We start from the raw sequence: 17,083 nt of genomic DNA on the forward strand, positions 1-17,083 counted from the left end.
GTCCAGTGGCATTATGGTATATCTATAACTTATATAATTCAGTCAAAATAATCATATACAATGAGAATAAATTCCTCGAAAACTCTCTTTATCTGTTCCTGAACTTGAACTATTATTAATTTTTCCATGGCATTCTTACAACTTCTGAAATATGTCTATAATTTGCTGCACCTGTTTTTTGCATCTACTTTTGTGCAAAGGGACTATTTTGTCCTCTCTCTCTCTCTATTTTTTTTATACTGTTTGGGGTGAGACTCAAATTAAATCAGGCCAAAGGCATTACCAATTAAACCTAAGAGAAACAATAGAGAGAGAAGCATTGCTGCATAAAATTTCCCTTCCAGAAAACAAATAAGGCCTTATATCTTTGCTCTGAAGGAGGAGGAGGAGGAGTGGGTCAGTTTGCCTCAAGAACCCCTGAATCACTTGGCACTAAGCATGGTATGACATTGTGAGAGCTGCATCACAGTTTGGGGTTGACAAATTCCATACTGAAATGTCTCTCTGCATAGTTTTCTGTAAACACTGTACAATAATTCCTTAACTTCATCCTTAGGAAATTTGTAACTTTTGCCAAAAACGTATAGCAATTTAGTTTGTATGAAATTTATAACAGATTTTTTGTGTAATATAAGTTATTAATATCCTGGCAATAAATCAATGTCCACATTTGGCTGCAGTTATGAAATTTTTTCATATACAGGTAAAAATGAAGTTCATCCTTAGAGTTTGGACACCAGTGTATAACACAACATTTATTATTATTATCCTAAGACTCCATGGAATCAAAGACTCATCTAGGAGGTTCTCCACCTCCTCATCATCATCATGAAATTCCTGACATGTATCCTCAAGGGGGTGTACAGGATATGATACTATTACATGAAAAATTTACGTCATTACTAACTTCCTATCTACAATTTTTCTCCAAATCAGTCTGTTACTTGTCAAGGCTCCAAAATTATCAGATCTTATATTTCTCTCATCTAAAGCACTTTACACCGTATCAATCCACCTATATCTTGGTCTTTCTCTGGGTCATTTTCCTGCCAACCTGGCAGAGAACACTTGTTTTGCTAATCTTTCCTTGCCCATTCTGTTTAAGTGACCATACCACCTGACATTAGGTCTGCTAACGCATTCCTGGATGTTCGCAAGTTCTTTCCAAATATCTTCGTTTTTAATATGATATTGCCATTGATGCCATCTGTTCGTTCCCCTAATCTTTCTCAGGACTCTCATATCTGCGGTCTCTAGTCTTTGATCAAGTGTTTTACTTCTGAGCCAGCTCTCATATCCATAAGTTAAAACTGGTTTGAACACTGTCTTGTATACAGCTAATTTAGTGTTCTGACTAATTTCTTTCTTATTCCATATGAATTTATTCAGTTGACTTCCTACCATACCGGTTTTGTTGATTCTGCTGTCTACTTCCATATTTAATTTACCACCTTCACTAAAAATTGTGCTTAAGTAGCTGAAATGTTTTACTTGTTCCGCAGGTTCTCCGTTTACAATGCAGTTGAAATTTTTAACGATTCTACCTATTTTCATTGTCTTTGTTTTTTTATTGCTGACCTTCATACCATATCTATTACAACAGTTATTCAATTTAGTCAGGGAATCTTGAAAACTTGTAGCAGATTTATTTAGAAGTATAACATCGTCTGCATAAAGCAAAGAGCTGACATTAACATCTCCAATTCTGATATCATGTTTAATACCACTTTCCTTCATAATGTGATCCACATAGATAATGAATAACAGAGGGGATAATGTATATCCTTGTCTCACACCAGATTTAACATTAAACCATCTTTCCTAACTGCTGACTTACAACTGAAATAAAGGCTAGGTATTGCTTGATATAATGCCTATTGACACCATATAACTGTAGCGTATCGAATAGCTTCTCTCATGGCACCTTGTCATATTGTAAAAATAATCATATTAAAAATTCTGAATATTTTTACGTATTAATTATGCTTGTTAGTTTTTGTTTTCATACACGCAGTGTCTGCACTTGTGATGTGCTCGTTATGAAAATGTTATATTAGAAGTAACATGTAAGGAAGTAAAAATATTGAAGTACTTACTAAACTGATTATTTGTGTTACTTATAAGAAAGTTTGTTGTATTTTAAAATGTTGAATTTTGTGTTTGTGAAAGACTTTCTTTAGCGCTAATGGATACAGCGAGTCAGCCATTTTATTGCAGTGCGTAGTTTTTGACTTTTGTGAAGTGCGCATGCACCCGGAGAGAACTTGATGTGTGATTGACAGCTGACAAGGAAAGCGTTGCGTATCCAAGATACAGTTGTAAACAAGAGAGCGTTCGGAAAGTTTTTAGAACACTGGCCGAGATATATTCAAGTTGGGAGGAACTTGATTTTTTTGTGCGGCAGTCAGAAGGAAATTTCATAATGTATTCCGAAAAGGGAATAGTGAAAATAATAGGTTTCAAGCAGGAATAAGTAAAGAATAAAAAGGAAATCTTGAAATAAGTTTTGGCCGGTAGATATTCAAGTTAGAAGGAACTTGATATTTTTTTGTGTGTGGCAGTCGGAAGATATTTTATAGTGTATTCCGAAAAAGGAATAGTGGAAATATTAGGTTTCAAGGAGAAATAAGTAATGAATAAAAGGAAATCTTGAAACTGTAAGTTTTTAAGGTGGAATAAGTTAAGACTGTCAATTTAGTATTGTGAATGAACTTGTTGCTTACATTCTAAAGTGAATGTTTTTCTTAGAGAAAATAATGATAAGGAAGTTTTATAAGTATTAAGAATGCCTGAAAGTGAAAGTTTAGAAAATATATTGAATTAAGAAGATTTTTAGGTATTAAAGGTGCCTGATCTGATGAGTATTACTACTAAAAGGAAAACAGGATATAGTCAAGAAGACTTTATGTATGTTACATTGATTGATGAAAAGGATCCTGAAAATGAAGTACAGAACCTTGTAACTTCTGGAAAAGAGCCTTAACAGAAAGAGAAAAAGACTATGAACATTTTTTTTGTGATTGTGAAAGAAAAAGTGTTTAGTCTTAAGAGTAAGTTTATATTTTTAAATAAGGCCTTGGATCCATATAATCTGTAATTATAGTTATGTATTATTACTAGAAGTGTATATATATTGTTTTAGTTTTATTAAATGTGTTTATTTTGTACTTGGTATTGAGTCAATGATTAGTTGGATTCTGAAAGAGTGAGTTAAAGTCATTGCACCAATTGGAGTGAACTCTTTGTGCAAATATAATAACATATAGGGACACTCGGAGTCAAAAATAAAAATAATTGTTAGTAAAAGAAATTTATATAATATTTCATCTCATAAGTATATAGAGAGAATAATAATATACATAAAGAGGGAAGTATATATAAAAATACATATATAAATAACAATGGTACAGCCTACAGGATAATTGATTATGATCACTAACAATATGACATTCATTTTCCAGATCGACAAAACTTAAATACAGATCTTTGTTAAATTCCCTTGCTTTTTCAGCTATTTGTCGTAAAGTGAAGATCTGATCCTGACAGCCTCTATTTGGCCTGAATCTAGCTTGTTCTTCACCAAGCTTTTCTTCCACAATTCTTCTCAATCGTATCTCAAGTATACTTGCATAAATCTTGCCAGGAACACGCAGTAAAGAAATACCTCTGTAATTCTCACATTCAGTTTTATTTCTCTTTTTATATATGGATACAATGAGAGCTCTACTCCAATCATCAGTAATTCGTCCCTCTGTCAAGGCTTTCTGAACTATGCAGCGCAGCCACTGCAAGACGTTTATACCACCATACCTCAGTATTTCTGGTCGAATATCATCTACTTCTGCTGCCTTTCCACATTTCAATCCTTTGATGGCCTTTTCTACTTCAAGTATGGATATGTATTCCTAACTGAATGCCTGTTGAGTGTTTTTTACCACTGTGCTATCACTGCTTGTTTCATTTAGCAATTTTTCAAAGTAATTACTCCACACTTCAAGGATATCTTTTTCTCCTGTTCTCATGTCACCTTTATCATCTCTAACTCCTTTTACAGCACTCATTCCTCCATTTCTAAGCTTCTTCAACAACCTCCAGAATATCTTACCACCTTCTTGATATTTATTTTCTATGTTCTTCCCAAAGTTCTCCCATGAATTTTTTTTAGCTAGTTTTACACAGTGTTTCGTTTTCTTACATTTGTCTCTGTATTCTCTAAGAGCAAAAGCTGACTTATTTTCCAGGAACTTTTGATATTATTTCTTCTTTTCCTTCACTACCTCTTTAACTTCCTGTGTCCACCATGGAGTCCTGATTTTTCTATCCTTGCAGACAACCTCACCACATGCCTCTCTGGCTGAATCAATCAGAGTTTTCTTCAAAGCTTGCCACTGAATCTCCAAGGTTTGATTCCTGTTCTCAAACTCTTTCATTTTTGATTCAATAATCTTTGTGTATTTTAGTCTACAGTTCACATCTGAGAGCTGCTCAACTTTTATTTGCTTTAAAACTTTCTTATATGTTATTCATTTCGATATGAAATTCAATTTTATCCTGCTGAAGACTAAATTGTGATCGCTTCCAATTTCAAATCCTCTGTACACCTGGTGTCCTGCACCAGGGAGAAAACATCCCTATCAACAATAACATAGTCAATGAGACTTTTCTTATTCCCTGCCTCTTCTCTCTAGTGAATTTGTGCACATTTTTAAGTTGGAACATGGTGTTAGTAATAACCAGTCCATGTCCTGAGCAGAAATCCAACAGGTATTTGCCATTATTATTAGCTTTGCTCTTTTCTCGAAAATTTCCCCAAATATTTTTGTATGTTTGACAGTCATTTCCTACTCTGCTATTTAGATCCCCAATAAGGACCAACTTTTCCTTTTTTCATTGTGTCAGTTGATTTCTCTAAAGCATCAAAAAATTAAAAAAAAATCCTCTGCTTCTACCTTAGTAGAACCTTCTGTGGGACCATAGGCACAAATAAGTCTCATTGTCCAGTTCTCCATTCTCATATTTGCCCACATCACTTTACTTGAGACTGCCTGCCATTCAAGAAGATTAGCCTCGTATTTAGTGTTGAATACTATGACTACTCCTTCTTTTCCTTGATTATTATTGCCTGAATATAACAGTTCGTATTTATTGCTCAGAAAGATCTCACTAGTTTTTGTCTTTTTTGTTTCAGTCACTCCTATTATGTCGATCAGGTATACTTATCTAATTCCTCAGTTAGCTCCATTTCTTTGCCATTCAGGCTTCTCATGTTGATAGTACCGATTTTAAACTCTGGTGATGTTGAGTTGGGGTGTGTTTTCGGATTTGCTCCAGTAGCTGACTTTTCGCTGTTCGCCCTGGTAAAAACAGCAGGAGCCTTGTTTATCCGGGCGACGCCCCAGCCAGCATGAAATTTTGTCATATTGCACCATCATTTTGTAATTTGGTTTAAGCCAATAAGAATACAATTTGGTCGGCTAAATCCCAAATTGCCAGCCCATCCTTGTTCGTTCAGTATCAGGTAGATACCCAACAGGGTGAACCACGAGCGGTCCCTTTGTCCTATATACAACTGATCACACCTTGCCTTAAACACATTCAAATTCTCTATTGATACCACACTCTCAAGCAATGCATTTCAATCATTCACACCTCTATTCAAAAAAACCCCCTTCTCACTCCCTTGGTCACACCCTCCTTATACAGCTTCCAGGGAAGATATTCTTTCCCAATCTCTGACCATTTTATAAAAAACCTCTTCAATGTTAATCCTATTGCAACCCCTTACCAACTTGTATTTCTCTATCATATCATCCCTCTTCCTTTTATTCCCTAGACTCTGCATCTTCTTAACGTTTCTTCATATTCAGCATTCCAGAGTTCAGAAACTACCTTAGTCCTCGTCTCTACCCTTCCACCATCTTTGTGTCCTTTTGAAAACCAGGTGAATAAAAATAATAATAATCATTATGTTTTGGATAAAAAACATTCTAATGAGCATTTAAAGGCAATGGGATTTGAATACTAGAACAGGATTTGTCAGAATAGCAGTATATATCAGAATAAAAAAACTACATATGAAACAGTTACCGAGATGTTTTCTAAGATGCAACAAAAAGTAAAGATATATACAAAATGTGAATACTTTAATCAACTAATTGTGCGATACAATTTGCCAACTAATTAAATGTATTGATTAAAATTAGAGTTTCTATATCTTACACATGATTAATATTTTTTTTCCATTCAAGACTCAGTTTCTTCTTGATTTAATTCTTCACCACACTGATATCTGACAAAATCAAGCACTTCAATACCATTCTGAACTAAAACTTCATGTACTGTTACCTCAGGATCTGCTATGAAATTCTGACAGATCATACGTGTTTCATCTGCTTTCATATCATCTAAAAAAACTTCATCTTCATTTTCTGACTCATTTTCTTCCGAATCCTTGATACAAGTTTGCACTTCTTTATCATCATTATGAGTTTCTATTTTTGCATTATTCACGATAACTTCTCTTGTTGAATCTTCCAAAGAAGTTTCTGTATTCTCAGCAATTATATCATCTGGGGAGCCTAGTGTTTTGGGATTCATTGCAATAACATGTTGACCCAATCGATACCCAAGGTCCTTTAGTGAAGCATTATGGATTTGATCTACTGGGCTAGACTGCTGATATACAACTAGACTTCCATATTTACCTACAATTGGAGAAGAAAGAGAATTATTTAACCTCTAAAACTAAGATATTATTTTTTTTTACTATAAGAAAGAAAGAAATAGTATTATTATCTGACACCTCCAAGGAGTCCAAGATGCTATTTAAACTCTCAATACAGGTTCTAAAAATTTAAAACATTGCTCTCCAAGTCTAAGCTCTCAAGGTATGTATCTAAAAAAAAAAAAATGAATGTTGCTCATCTGAATAATCCATTCTAATAGATAAGTTGCAATGAAAACCTTGTATAATAAGAATTAAATTCACATTACATGTAAAAAAACTATCGAAGGCAGTGTTTCTCAATGTGGGGCAATTAGAAAATGACGTTGCATTCGTCACCTCATCATCGATATACTAAAAAACTCACCGCTGTCGGCGATAAATTGTCGATATTGCAACCCTGACTTTCCGAGAAAAAAGCTGACATCACTAGTACAGCAGTCAACATAAATACCGTATCAAGAAAAACTCTCAGAAAAGCAAAATGACGAGTCTATTAGAAATTTATTTAACATAAAAGGAACAATGGCATTGCTTTCTGACGAGACAGAAACAGAACACCGAAATTCAACTAGTTTTACAAAAAAAAAAAAAACACTGTTTCCCTTCCCATCGTCATATTTAGTTGAATGTGGCTTTAGTGCTGTAAATGACTCTACTGAAAAAAAGAAATCATCTGGATATCACAAATCATGGGGATTTGAGATTAAAAATGGCTAAATTAGTACCTCAAATAAAAACTCTTTGCAGCAGACATCAAGCTCAAGGATCGCGTTAACTTGGATTTTATTTTCCCGAGTTCAGTTCGATTTATGTTTTAAAATATACAAAGTGTAATATAAAAATTTATATTCATTGAAAAAAGGCAATTAGAAACAATTTTACCTATGTTCCTTTTTTTTTTTATTTAAAATACATATTTATATTATACTTTATCAAAACTTGGCTGACTATTATGCTAGGGGGGGGGTGAATCAAATTCTTTGAGGTGTTGAGGTGAGGCATGATCCAAAAAACATTAGGAAACACTGATCTAAGGTCAAAAAATCACTTTTTAATAATTTTTCACCTAACAGAATATACATAGATATATATGTGTGTGTGAATCCCACCCATGGGAGACTGTATGCTTATCACACATTAGCTACAAGTTAAATAAGCCACTACAGACTTCAAATAAGCAGGTGCGTGGACTAACACCAATGAAATTCAGCTACAACTTAAAGATAATCACAAACATCCGTGTTTGCAATGCTGTTCCACTAGACTGACCCATTCAGCCATATCAAAGTACTAAATACCAAAGCTTATCTATTTATAGTACTTATACTTAGGGTAGAAGATATGTGGCCCTAAGCATACTATTTTCAGTACCTGGTATATCAACCACTGTTCTTAGTGAAGGCTTGAAAAAGTTCTATGTTTGGTAATGAGCATGGTTTCAGATTAAGTAACATAATTATGAGGGGAAAAAAAATTAACTTGCTCACTATGTTTCTATATAGTAATCAATAATGAAAATGTCAAAACATTAGATAATCAGAAACAAACCAAATCATTTGGATGAAATCATTTTGAGGAAATAGTATAAAAACAACTGCTGAATGATATAATCACGTAATCACAAGAAAGATATTTATTTAACCAAATATTTCGGTCTGGAAATAGCAGACCATCGTCGGTGGTATTACAAGAACAGTTTAAAAAAAATATATACAAGCTAGAATACTAACAATAGAAATTCAGATTGACTATTGACTATCCTCTTCGTCCAATAGTAGATTGCATTGATTCTCCTACTTACCGTATAGCCAAATATCTAGCTAAATTACTGAAATCTTACATTGGCAACTCGAGTTCTTTTTTAAAAAACTCCTCAGATTTCTTAGAAAAATTAAAAGATGTCTCATTACAACCTACAGATCTTATGGTTAGTTTTGATATAGAATCTTTATACACCAATGTACCTCTTAAGGAAACTTTAAAACTACTTGCTGACATCTTTCCTCAAGATATTATAAAACTATTCGATTTCGTTATACATTCTGGTTATTTCATATGTCAAAACAAATTTTATAGCCAAGTAGAAGGAACAGCCATGGGAAGTCCTCTTTCTCCAGCTTTAGCCAACTTTTATTTAGAACATTTAGAAAAAGTCCTCTTCACATCTAGTTTCCCTCTACCATCTTTTTGGGTAAGATATATAGATGACATATTTGCTATTTGGCCTCACAGTAAAAACACTTTATCTTCCTTTTTAAACAGTATTAATTCCTTACATCATCGCATAAAGTTTACTATGGAATTAGAAGAAAACAACCAGTTATCTTTTTTAGACGTTCTCCTCATCCGATCATCTTCAAATATTCTTACAACTACAGTATACAGGAAACCAACATTCACAGGTCGTTATATTCTGAAAGAATCAGCCCATCATCCATGTCAAAAAACAGGAATTATAAAATGTCTCATCAAAAGAGCCAAAACTAATTGTTCTACTTTTGATTATCTACAGAAAGAACTTTCTACTATCCAGCAACACATGAAACTCAATGGCTTTTCTGAAAAAAGTATTCAACGTCTTCTTACATCTTATAATCCTCCACAAAACAACAAAGATTCAATACGTCGAGTACCTATTCCTTATATCTCCGGTATTTCAGAACCTATCGCAAGAATTTTGAAGAAATATGATTTAACAGCTACGTATTCTCCTATTAACAAATTGTCTTATCATTTTCCTTCTCCTAAAGACAAACGCTCAACTTTATCTCTTCCTGGAGTTTATCAAATTCCTTGCAACTGTGATCTCTCTTACTTTGGACAGACTGGACGTTCTCTTGAAAAAAGAATCCAAGAACATCAATCATCCATTCTTCACAATAAACCTGAAAAGTCTGGTTTGGCTCAACACGGGATTGAAACTGACCACAGCATCCTTTGGTCCAAAACGCGCCTCTTACATAGATCCCGTTATAGGTTCGAACGTTTGTTCAAGGAAAGCGTGGAGGCCTTGCTCCATCATCCCAACCTGAATCGTAATGACTGCATATCTATATCAAAAATCTGGGAAAGCCTAATCAAGATTACTCATTAATTTTTTTTTTTTTTTTTTTTTTTTTTTTTTTTTTTATAGCAAATTCAATCATGTTTCTACTTCAAAATATTTCGTTTCATACTTAGTGATATAACATCACGCGGCATGTTCTAATTTCAACGATCTATTGTTAGTATTCTAGCTTGTATATATTTTTTTTAAACTGTTCTTGTAATACCACCGACGATGGTCTGCTATTTCCAGACCGAAATATTTGGTTAAATAAATATCTTTCTTGTGATTACGTGATTATATCATTCAGTCTTATGTCGCAAGTATCCTTAAAACAACAAAAACAACTGCTGCAGAGGATACAGTTGAGCTATTTAGCATGCAATACAGAGGAAAAAGGCATTATGGAGGTAGCATAAGAGGAGTGGTAATAATCAATTCCAAAGAACAGGCAAGGAAGGTGACTTGGTTGGTAAGGGTAGCAAAAGTGAAGTATGAACAGCAGTTAGCTAATGAAGCCAAAAAAAAAATTCGAGTCCTTTCAATATGTAGCCAGCAAAAAAAAAAAAGAATGATTACGGAAGGATGACATGAACAGTAGTTCATGTGTGGCCTAACAGATTCCGTCCCTCACAGATTCATCTCTATATCAGAGATCCACTGGTTCAGCTCTGTATCTTCTACAGACACTTCGATGGTCACTGCTCCAGTGAACTGGCAAACATTATTCCTCAGCTTTCTATAATAAATTTAGTTTAATCCTTTATCCAAGTGTATGCAAATAAAGTTTGCGCCTGAAAGTATCTTCAGGACTGGGATAAGGTGGTACAACACCGGGCAACTCGTTGCAAAGATGGAGCAAGCTAACATCGCTCCTATCTCAGTATCTCCCATAATGCAAAACACATCACCTTGTGGATATGTATAATGTTATGCATTAAGGGAAGGGCCACTACCCAGACTAGTTTCGACCTTTATTGAGGTCTCTTCAGTGGGAGCCAGGTCCAAGTGGAGATACCAGGCAGAAGCATTAGCAAGGTCATCTCCTCCTATAGGAGCTGCCAAACGGTGTGCCACTTTTTTATTAAATTACTTTGGATTTAGAGAAAGATGTTGAAAGTTTATTTTTCACTTGGTCAGACTATAATAAATTTAGTTTAATCCTTTATCCGAGTGTGTGCAAACAAAGTTTGCGCCTGAAAGTATCTTCAGGACTGGAGTAAGGTGGTACAACACAGGCGCAAACTTTGTTTGCACACACTTGGATAAAGGATTAAACTAAATTTATTATAGTCTGACCAAGTGAAAAATAAACTTTCAACATCTTTCTCTAAATCCAGAGTAATTTAATAAAAAAGTGGCACACCGTTTGGCAGCCTACAGGAGGAGATGACCTTGCTAATGCTTCTGCCTGGTATCTCCACTTGGGCCTGGCTCCCACTGAAGAGACCTCAATAAAGGTCGAAACTAGTCTGGGTAGTGGCCCTTCCCTTAATGCATAACATTATACATATCTGCAAGGAGATGTGTTTTGCATTATGGGAGATACTGAGATAGGAGCGATGTTAGCTTGCTCCATCTTTGCAACGAGTTGCCCGGTGTTGTACCACCTTACCCCAGTCCTGAAGATACTTTCAGGTGCAAACTTTGTTTGCACACACTTGGATAAAGGATTAAACTAAATTTATTATAGCCTGATCAAGTGAAAAATAAACTTTCAACATCCTCAGCTTTCTGTTAGGAAAACAAGAGCAGATGCTCAATGCCCCTTTTCAGTAGTACAACTGTAAACATCATACCTGCTTCTCCTCTTCATTTATTCTATCTACCTCTGTTCTCTGGAACAGCCCTCCTCACACTGTGTTTCCCAACAACCACAACCTCCAACTCTTCAAGAAAAATGTCAACAGATTTCAAGAACAGTAGATGACCAACATCCCCTTTTTAGTACAACCACATCAAACCTGCTTCTCCTCTTCCTCATTTATTTTACCTACCTCTATCTTCTGGAACAGCCCTCCTCACAATGTGTTTCCCAACTACAACCTACAGAATTTCAAGAAATATGTCAATAGATTTCTTCTTCACCACATCTGAATTATGGAACAAGCTTTTTATGAGGCATTTCTAGATGATAATCAGCTACTCCAGCTGCCATTCCACATTTTAAGCTTTTGACAGTTTTTTCTATCTCAACTACTGAAATGTACACCTGATTGTATTCCTTTTGAATATTTTACATGTACCAATTTTTACTGTACCAATTCTTTGTATATGTTTTGCTTATTATTTGAAATTAATTTCTCAGCGCTGGTTCATCAGAGCAAATTGTTCAAGCTCTTTTTTGAGGGTGCTAGTGACACCATCTAGTTTTTGTGCTATATGATGGTATGAGTTCCTTTCTAACATGATAATTTTTAAGTTAATTTAGTATTCATATCACCTAATTTTCCTCAGAACTTTCATTGTAATCATCTCTAGTCTTTGATCAACTGTTTTTGCTGGTGCCAGCTTAGTGTTTTGGCTAATTTATCTTTCATTTCATTAAATTTATTCATTATATCAGATTTGCTTGTTCTATTATCTATTTCCACAATAGAGACAGAATACAAACTTGAATTGGAAATATTTCACAAAAGCAGCATTGGTTTGTTAAGGGGAGGTCATGCTTTAGTAATTTAGTTACATTTATTAATAAGGTGACTAGTGTATTGGACATAGGAGATGCTTAAATTGTGATTTACCTAGATTTTGCTAAGACAGTTTTTGATTGAGTACCACATGATAAACTAACACTGAAATTGAGAAGGATGGGGATGTGTAGTCCTTTGGTAGCTTGGTTACAGGGATGGTTGACTGACAGGAACCAGTGAGTTTCATATGGAGATGCAGTGCCCCAAAAAGGAAAGTGACTAGTGGGGTACCACAGAGTTCTGTATGGGACAACTGTTGAACTTATATATCAATGATACAGTTCATGGTGTGAAAGGAGATATTCAGTTGTTTTCTGAAGATGCTCAATTAGGAAGAGCAATGTCAGGAAATTCTGATGCGCTGTTATTACAAGAAGATTTGAATAAGTTGGTGCTTTGGACCGAAGGATGGGGATGTCATTCCAAGGTTGCTATGTGTAAAGTTATGCATCATGGCCTGAGAAGATGGAATGAGAATTATCATATCAGAGGGACTTTGCTTCAAGAGGTGGAGGAGGCAATGGATCTGGGGATCTTGGTGAAAACAGGGAACAAACTATGAAAGTAGGAAGAGTTATCCAGAAAGTTCTTGCTATAATGCAAAGAATGCTGACATGTATGGAAAAGGAGGTAATAGTTCCACAGTACAAGGCACTAATTAGGTCTCATGTGGATTGCTTAAGGGTCAAAGCTGTATAACTAGGAGGAGACCTCCACATAGCCTTTAAAGGAATGCAGAGAACCGACCAGGGCTTCGGACCTAATGTCCAATCCTCACCTTCTCGTGGTGCATCCTGTTGGGTGTCTACTTGGATACTGAACGAACGAGGATGGGCTGGCAATTTGGAATTTAGCCAAACAAATTGTATTCTTATTGGTTAAACCAAAATAAAAAATGATGGTACAACATGACAAAATTTCATTCCGGCTGGGGCATAACCCGGTTAAACAAGGCCCCCGTTGTTTTTGCCAGGGAACCAGGGTGAACAGTGAAAAGTCAGCTACTGGAACAAATCTGAAAACAAACCCCAACTCAACATCACCAGAGTTAAAGATCAGTACTATCAATGTAAGAAGCCTGAATGGCAAAGAAATGGAGCTAGCTGAGGAATTAGATAAGTACCAGATCGACTGAAACAAAAAAGACCAAAACTGGTGAGATCTTTCTGAGCAATAAATACAAAATGTTATATTCAGGTAATGACAATCATGGAAAAGAAGGAATGGCCATAGGGATTCAACCCAAAATACGAGGCTAATCTTCTTGAATGGCAAGCAGTCTCAAGTAGAGTAACATGGGCAAATATGAGAATGGGGAACTGGACAATGAGACTTACTTGTGCCTATGGTCCCACAGAAGGTTCTACTAAGGTAGAAGTGGAAGAATTTTTTGAGGCTTTAGAAAAAGCAACTGACACAATGAAAAATGAATAGTTGGTCCTTGTTGGGGATCTAAATAGCAGAGTAAGAAATGATTGTGAGACATACAAAAATATTTGGGGAAAATTTCGAGAAAAGAGCAAAGCTAATAATAATGGCAAATATCTGTTGGATTTCTGCTCAGGACATGGACTGGTTATTACTAACACCATGTTCAAACATAAAAATGTGCACAAATTCACATGGAGAGAAGAGGCTAGGAATAAGAAAAGTCTCATTGACTATGTTATTGTTGACAGTGATGTTTTCTCCCTGGTGCAGGACACCAGAGTGTACAGAGGATTTGAGATTGGAAGTGATCACTATTTAGTCTTGAGCAAGATAAAATTGAATTTCATATTGAAAAGAAAAACACGTAAGAAAGTTTTGAAGCGAATAAAAGTTGAGCAGCTCTCAGATGAACTGTAGACTAAAATACACAAAGATTATTGAAGAAAAAATGAAAGAGTTTGAGAACAGGAATCAAACCTTGGAGATTCAGTGGCAAACTCTGAAGAAAACATTGATTGATTCTGCCAGATAGGCATGTGGTGAGGTTGTCTGTAAGGATGAAAAAATCACAACTCCCTGGTGAACACAGGAAGTTAAAGAGGCACTAAAGGAAAAGAAGAAAGCATATCAAAAGTTCCTGTCAAATAAGTCAGCTTGTGCTCTTAGAGAATATAGAGACAAATGCAAGAATGCTAAACACTGTGTAAAACTAGCTAAACAAAAGTCATGGGAGGACTTTGGCAAGAATATAGAAAATAAATATCAAGAAGGTGGCAAAATATTCTGGAGGTTGTTCAAGAAGCTTAGGAATGGAGGAAAGAGTGCTGTAAAAGGAATTAGAGATGATAAAGGTGACATGAAAACGGGAGAAAAAGATATCCTTGAAATATGGAGTAATTACTCTGAAAAACTGCTAAATAAAACAAGCAGTGATGACAGCACAGTGGTAAAAGACACTGACCAGGCATGCAGTGAGGAATACATATCCATACTTGAAGTAGAAAAAGCCATCAAAGGCTTGAAATGTGGAAAAGCAGCAGGAGTAGATGATATTCGACCAGAAATGCTGAAGTATGGTGGTATAAAAGTCTTACAGTGGCTGCACTACATAGTTCAGAAAGCCTAGACAGAGGGACGAATTCCCGATGATTGGAGTAGAGCTCTCATAGTACCCATATATAAAAAGGAAAAAAAACTGCATGTGAGAATTACAGATGTATTTCCCTACTGAGTGTTCCTGGCAAGATCTATGCATGTATATTTGAGAAATGGTTGAGAAGAATTGTGGAAAAAAAGCTTGGTGAAGAACAAGCTGGATTCCGGCCAAATAGAGGCTTTTAGGATCAGATCTTCACTTTATGACAAATAGTCGAGAAAGCATGGGAATATAACAAAGATCTGTATTTAAGTTTTGTCGATTTGGAAAAGGCATATGACAAGGTGCCAAGAGAGAAGATATTCAATACGCTGCAGTCATATGGTGTCAATGGGGCATTATATCAAACAATACTTAATCTTTATTTGAGTTGTGAGTCAGCAGTTAGAATTGAAGGAAGTACAGGAAGATGGTTTAATGTTAAATCTGGTGTGAGATAAGGATGTACATTATCCCCTCTGTTATTCATTATCTATATGGATCACATTATGAAGGAGAGTGATATTAAACATGATATCAAAATTGGAGATGTTAATGTCAGCTCTTTGCTTTATGCAGATGATGTTATACTTCTAAATAAATCCGCTACAAGTCTGCATGATTCTCTGACTAAATTGAATAGCTGTTGTAATAGATATGGTATGAAGGTCGGCAATAAAAAGACAAAGACAATGAAAATAGGCAGAATCACTGAAAATGTCAACTGTGTTGTGAATGGAAAACCTGTGGAACAAGTAAGACATTTCAGCTATTTAGGCATGATTTTTACTGAAGATGGTAGGTTAAATATAGAAATAAACAACAGAATCAACAAAGCTGGTATGGTGGGAAGTCAATTGAATAAATTCATGTGGAATAAGAGAGAAATTAGTTGGAACACTAAATTAGCTGTATACAACACAGTTTTAACTTATCGATCTGAGAGCTGGGTCAGAAGTAAAACACTTGATCAAAGACTAGAGACCGCAGATATGAAAGTCCTGAGAAAGATTATAGGCATGAACAGATGGTATCAATGGCAATATCATATTAAAAATGAGGATATTAGGAAAGAACTTGACATTGTCAGCATCTAGGAATGCATTAGCAGAGCTAATCTCGGGTGGTATGGTCACTTAAACAGAATGGGCAAGGAAAGATTAGCAAAACAAGTGTTCTCTGCCAAGTTGGCAGCAAAAAGACCCAGAGGAAGACCAAGACATAGGTGGATTGATACGGTACAAAGTGCCTTAGACGATAGAAATATAAGATCTGATAATGTTGGAGTCGTGACAAGTAACAGACTTATTTGGAGGAAAATTGTAGATATGAAATTAATAATGATGTAATTTTTTTCATGTAGTACTATCATATCCTGTACACCCCTTGAGGGTACATGGCAGGAATTTGATGATGATGATGATGATGATGATGTGGATTTCTGTGTAGAGATCTGATCGCCTGGCTATATTATTTTTAAATAAGCATTAGAGAGAGTTCAGTGGCAAATAACTAAGACTTCTCCGGACTAATGAGTATGAGGACTGATTAAGGGAATGTGGTCTTCAGAGTTTGGCAGAGAGGAGGAGGGGTGATATGATTGAGACATATAAGTTGGTGAGAGGAGCCTATCAAATAGATATAGGAAAATTATTGCATAGGATAATGGGTGATGTAGAATGAGAAATCACCCCGTCAAAACTGTACAAAGATAATGTGAGTAAGGAAGTGAAAAGAGATTTTTTACTTGATGAGTGGGTGGTGAGTGCTGCAACACTGAATGTATTCAAGGCAAGGTATGGTAGTTATTGTGGTCTGTGAGCATTCAACCTCCCACGATGAGTCTTCAGACTACTTGCAGGCAATACTAATACTAAACGACTGAAATACTTTTCTTGTTCTACAGGTTTACCATGTTGATATTTTCCATGATCCTAACTATTTTCACAGTTGTTGTCCTTTATTGCAAATTTTCATACTAAATTTGCCCCAGCAATTATTCAATTCATTTAAAGCATCCTGAAGATTTGAAGTTAGACAGAACATATCTG

At 35.4% G+C, this 17,083-nt stretch overlaps 1 protein-coding gene across 1 annotated transcript in view; it reads right to left on the minus strand.

Moving 5' to 3' along the window:
* Positions 1–6,124: 6,124 nt before the first annotated feature.
* mEFTs (elongation factor Ts, mitochondrial) overlaps positions 6,125–17,083 on the minus strand; it is a 152,355-nt gene continuing 141,396 nt past the window's right edge. The window contains exon 6 of the mRNA XM_090409803.1: positions 6,125–6,704. Coding sequence (XP_090265929.1) covers positions 6,244–6,704 — 461 coding nt within the window. The 3' untranslated portion in view covers positions 6,125–6,243. The remainder of the gene's footprint in view (positions 6,705–17,083) is intronic.

Source organism: Typopeltis vanoorti, chromosome 2, assembly GCF_054136105.1.
Source record: "Typopeltis vanoorti isolate ZY-2024b chromosome 2, IOZ_Tvanoo_1.0, whole genome shotgun sequence".
In the NCBI taxonomy this organism is placed as follows: domain Eukaryota; kingdom Metazoa; phylum Arthropoda; class Arachnida; order Uropygi; family Thelyphonidae; genus Typopeltis; species Typopeltis vanoorti.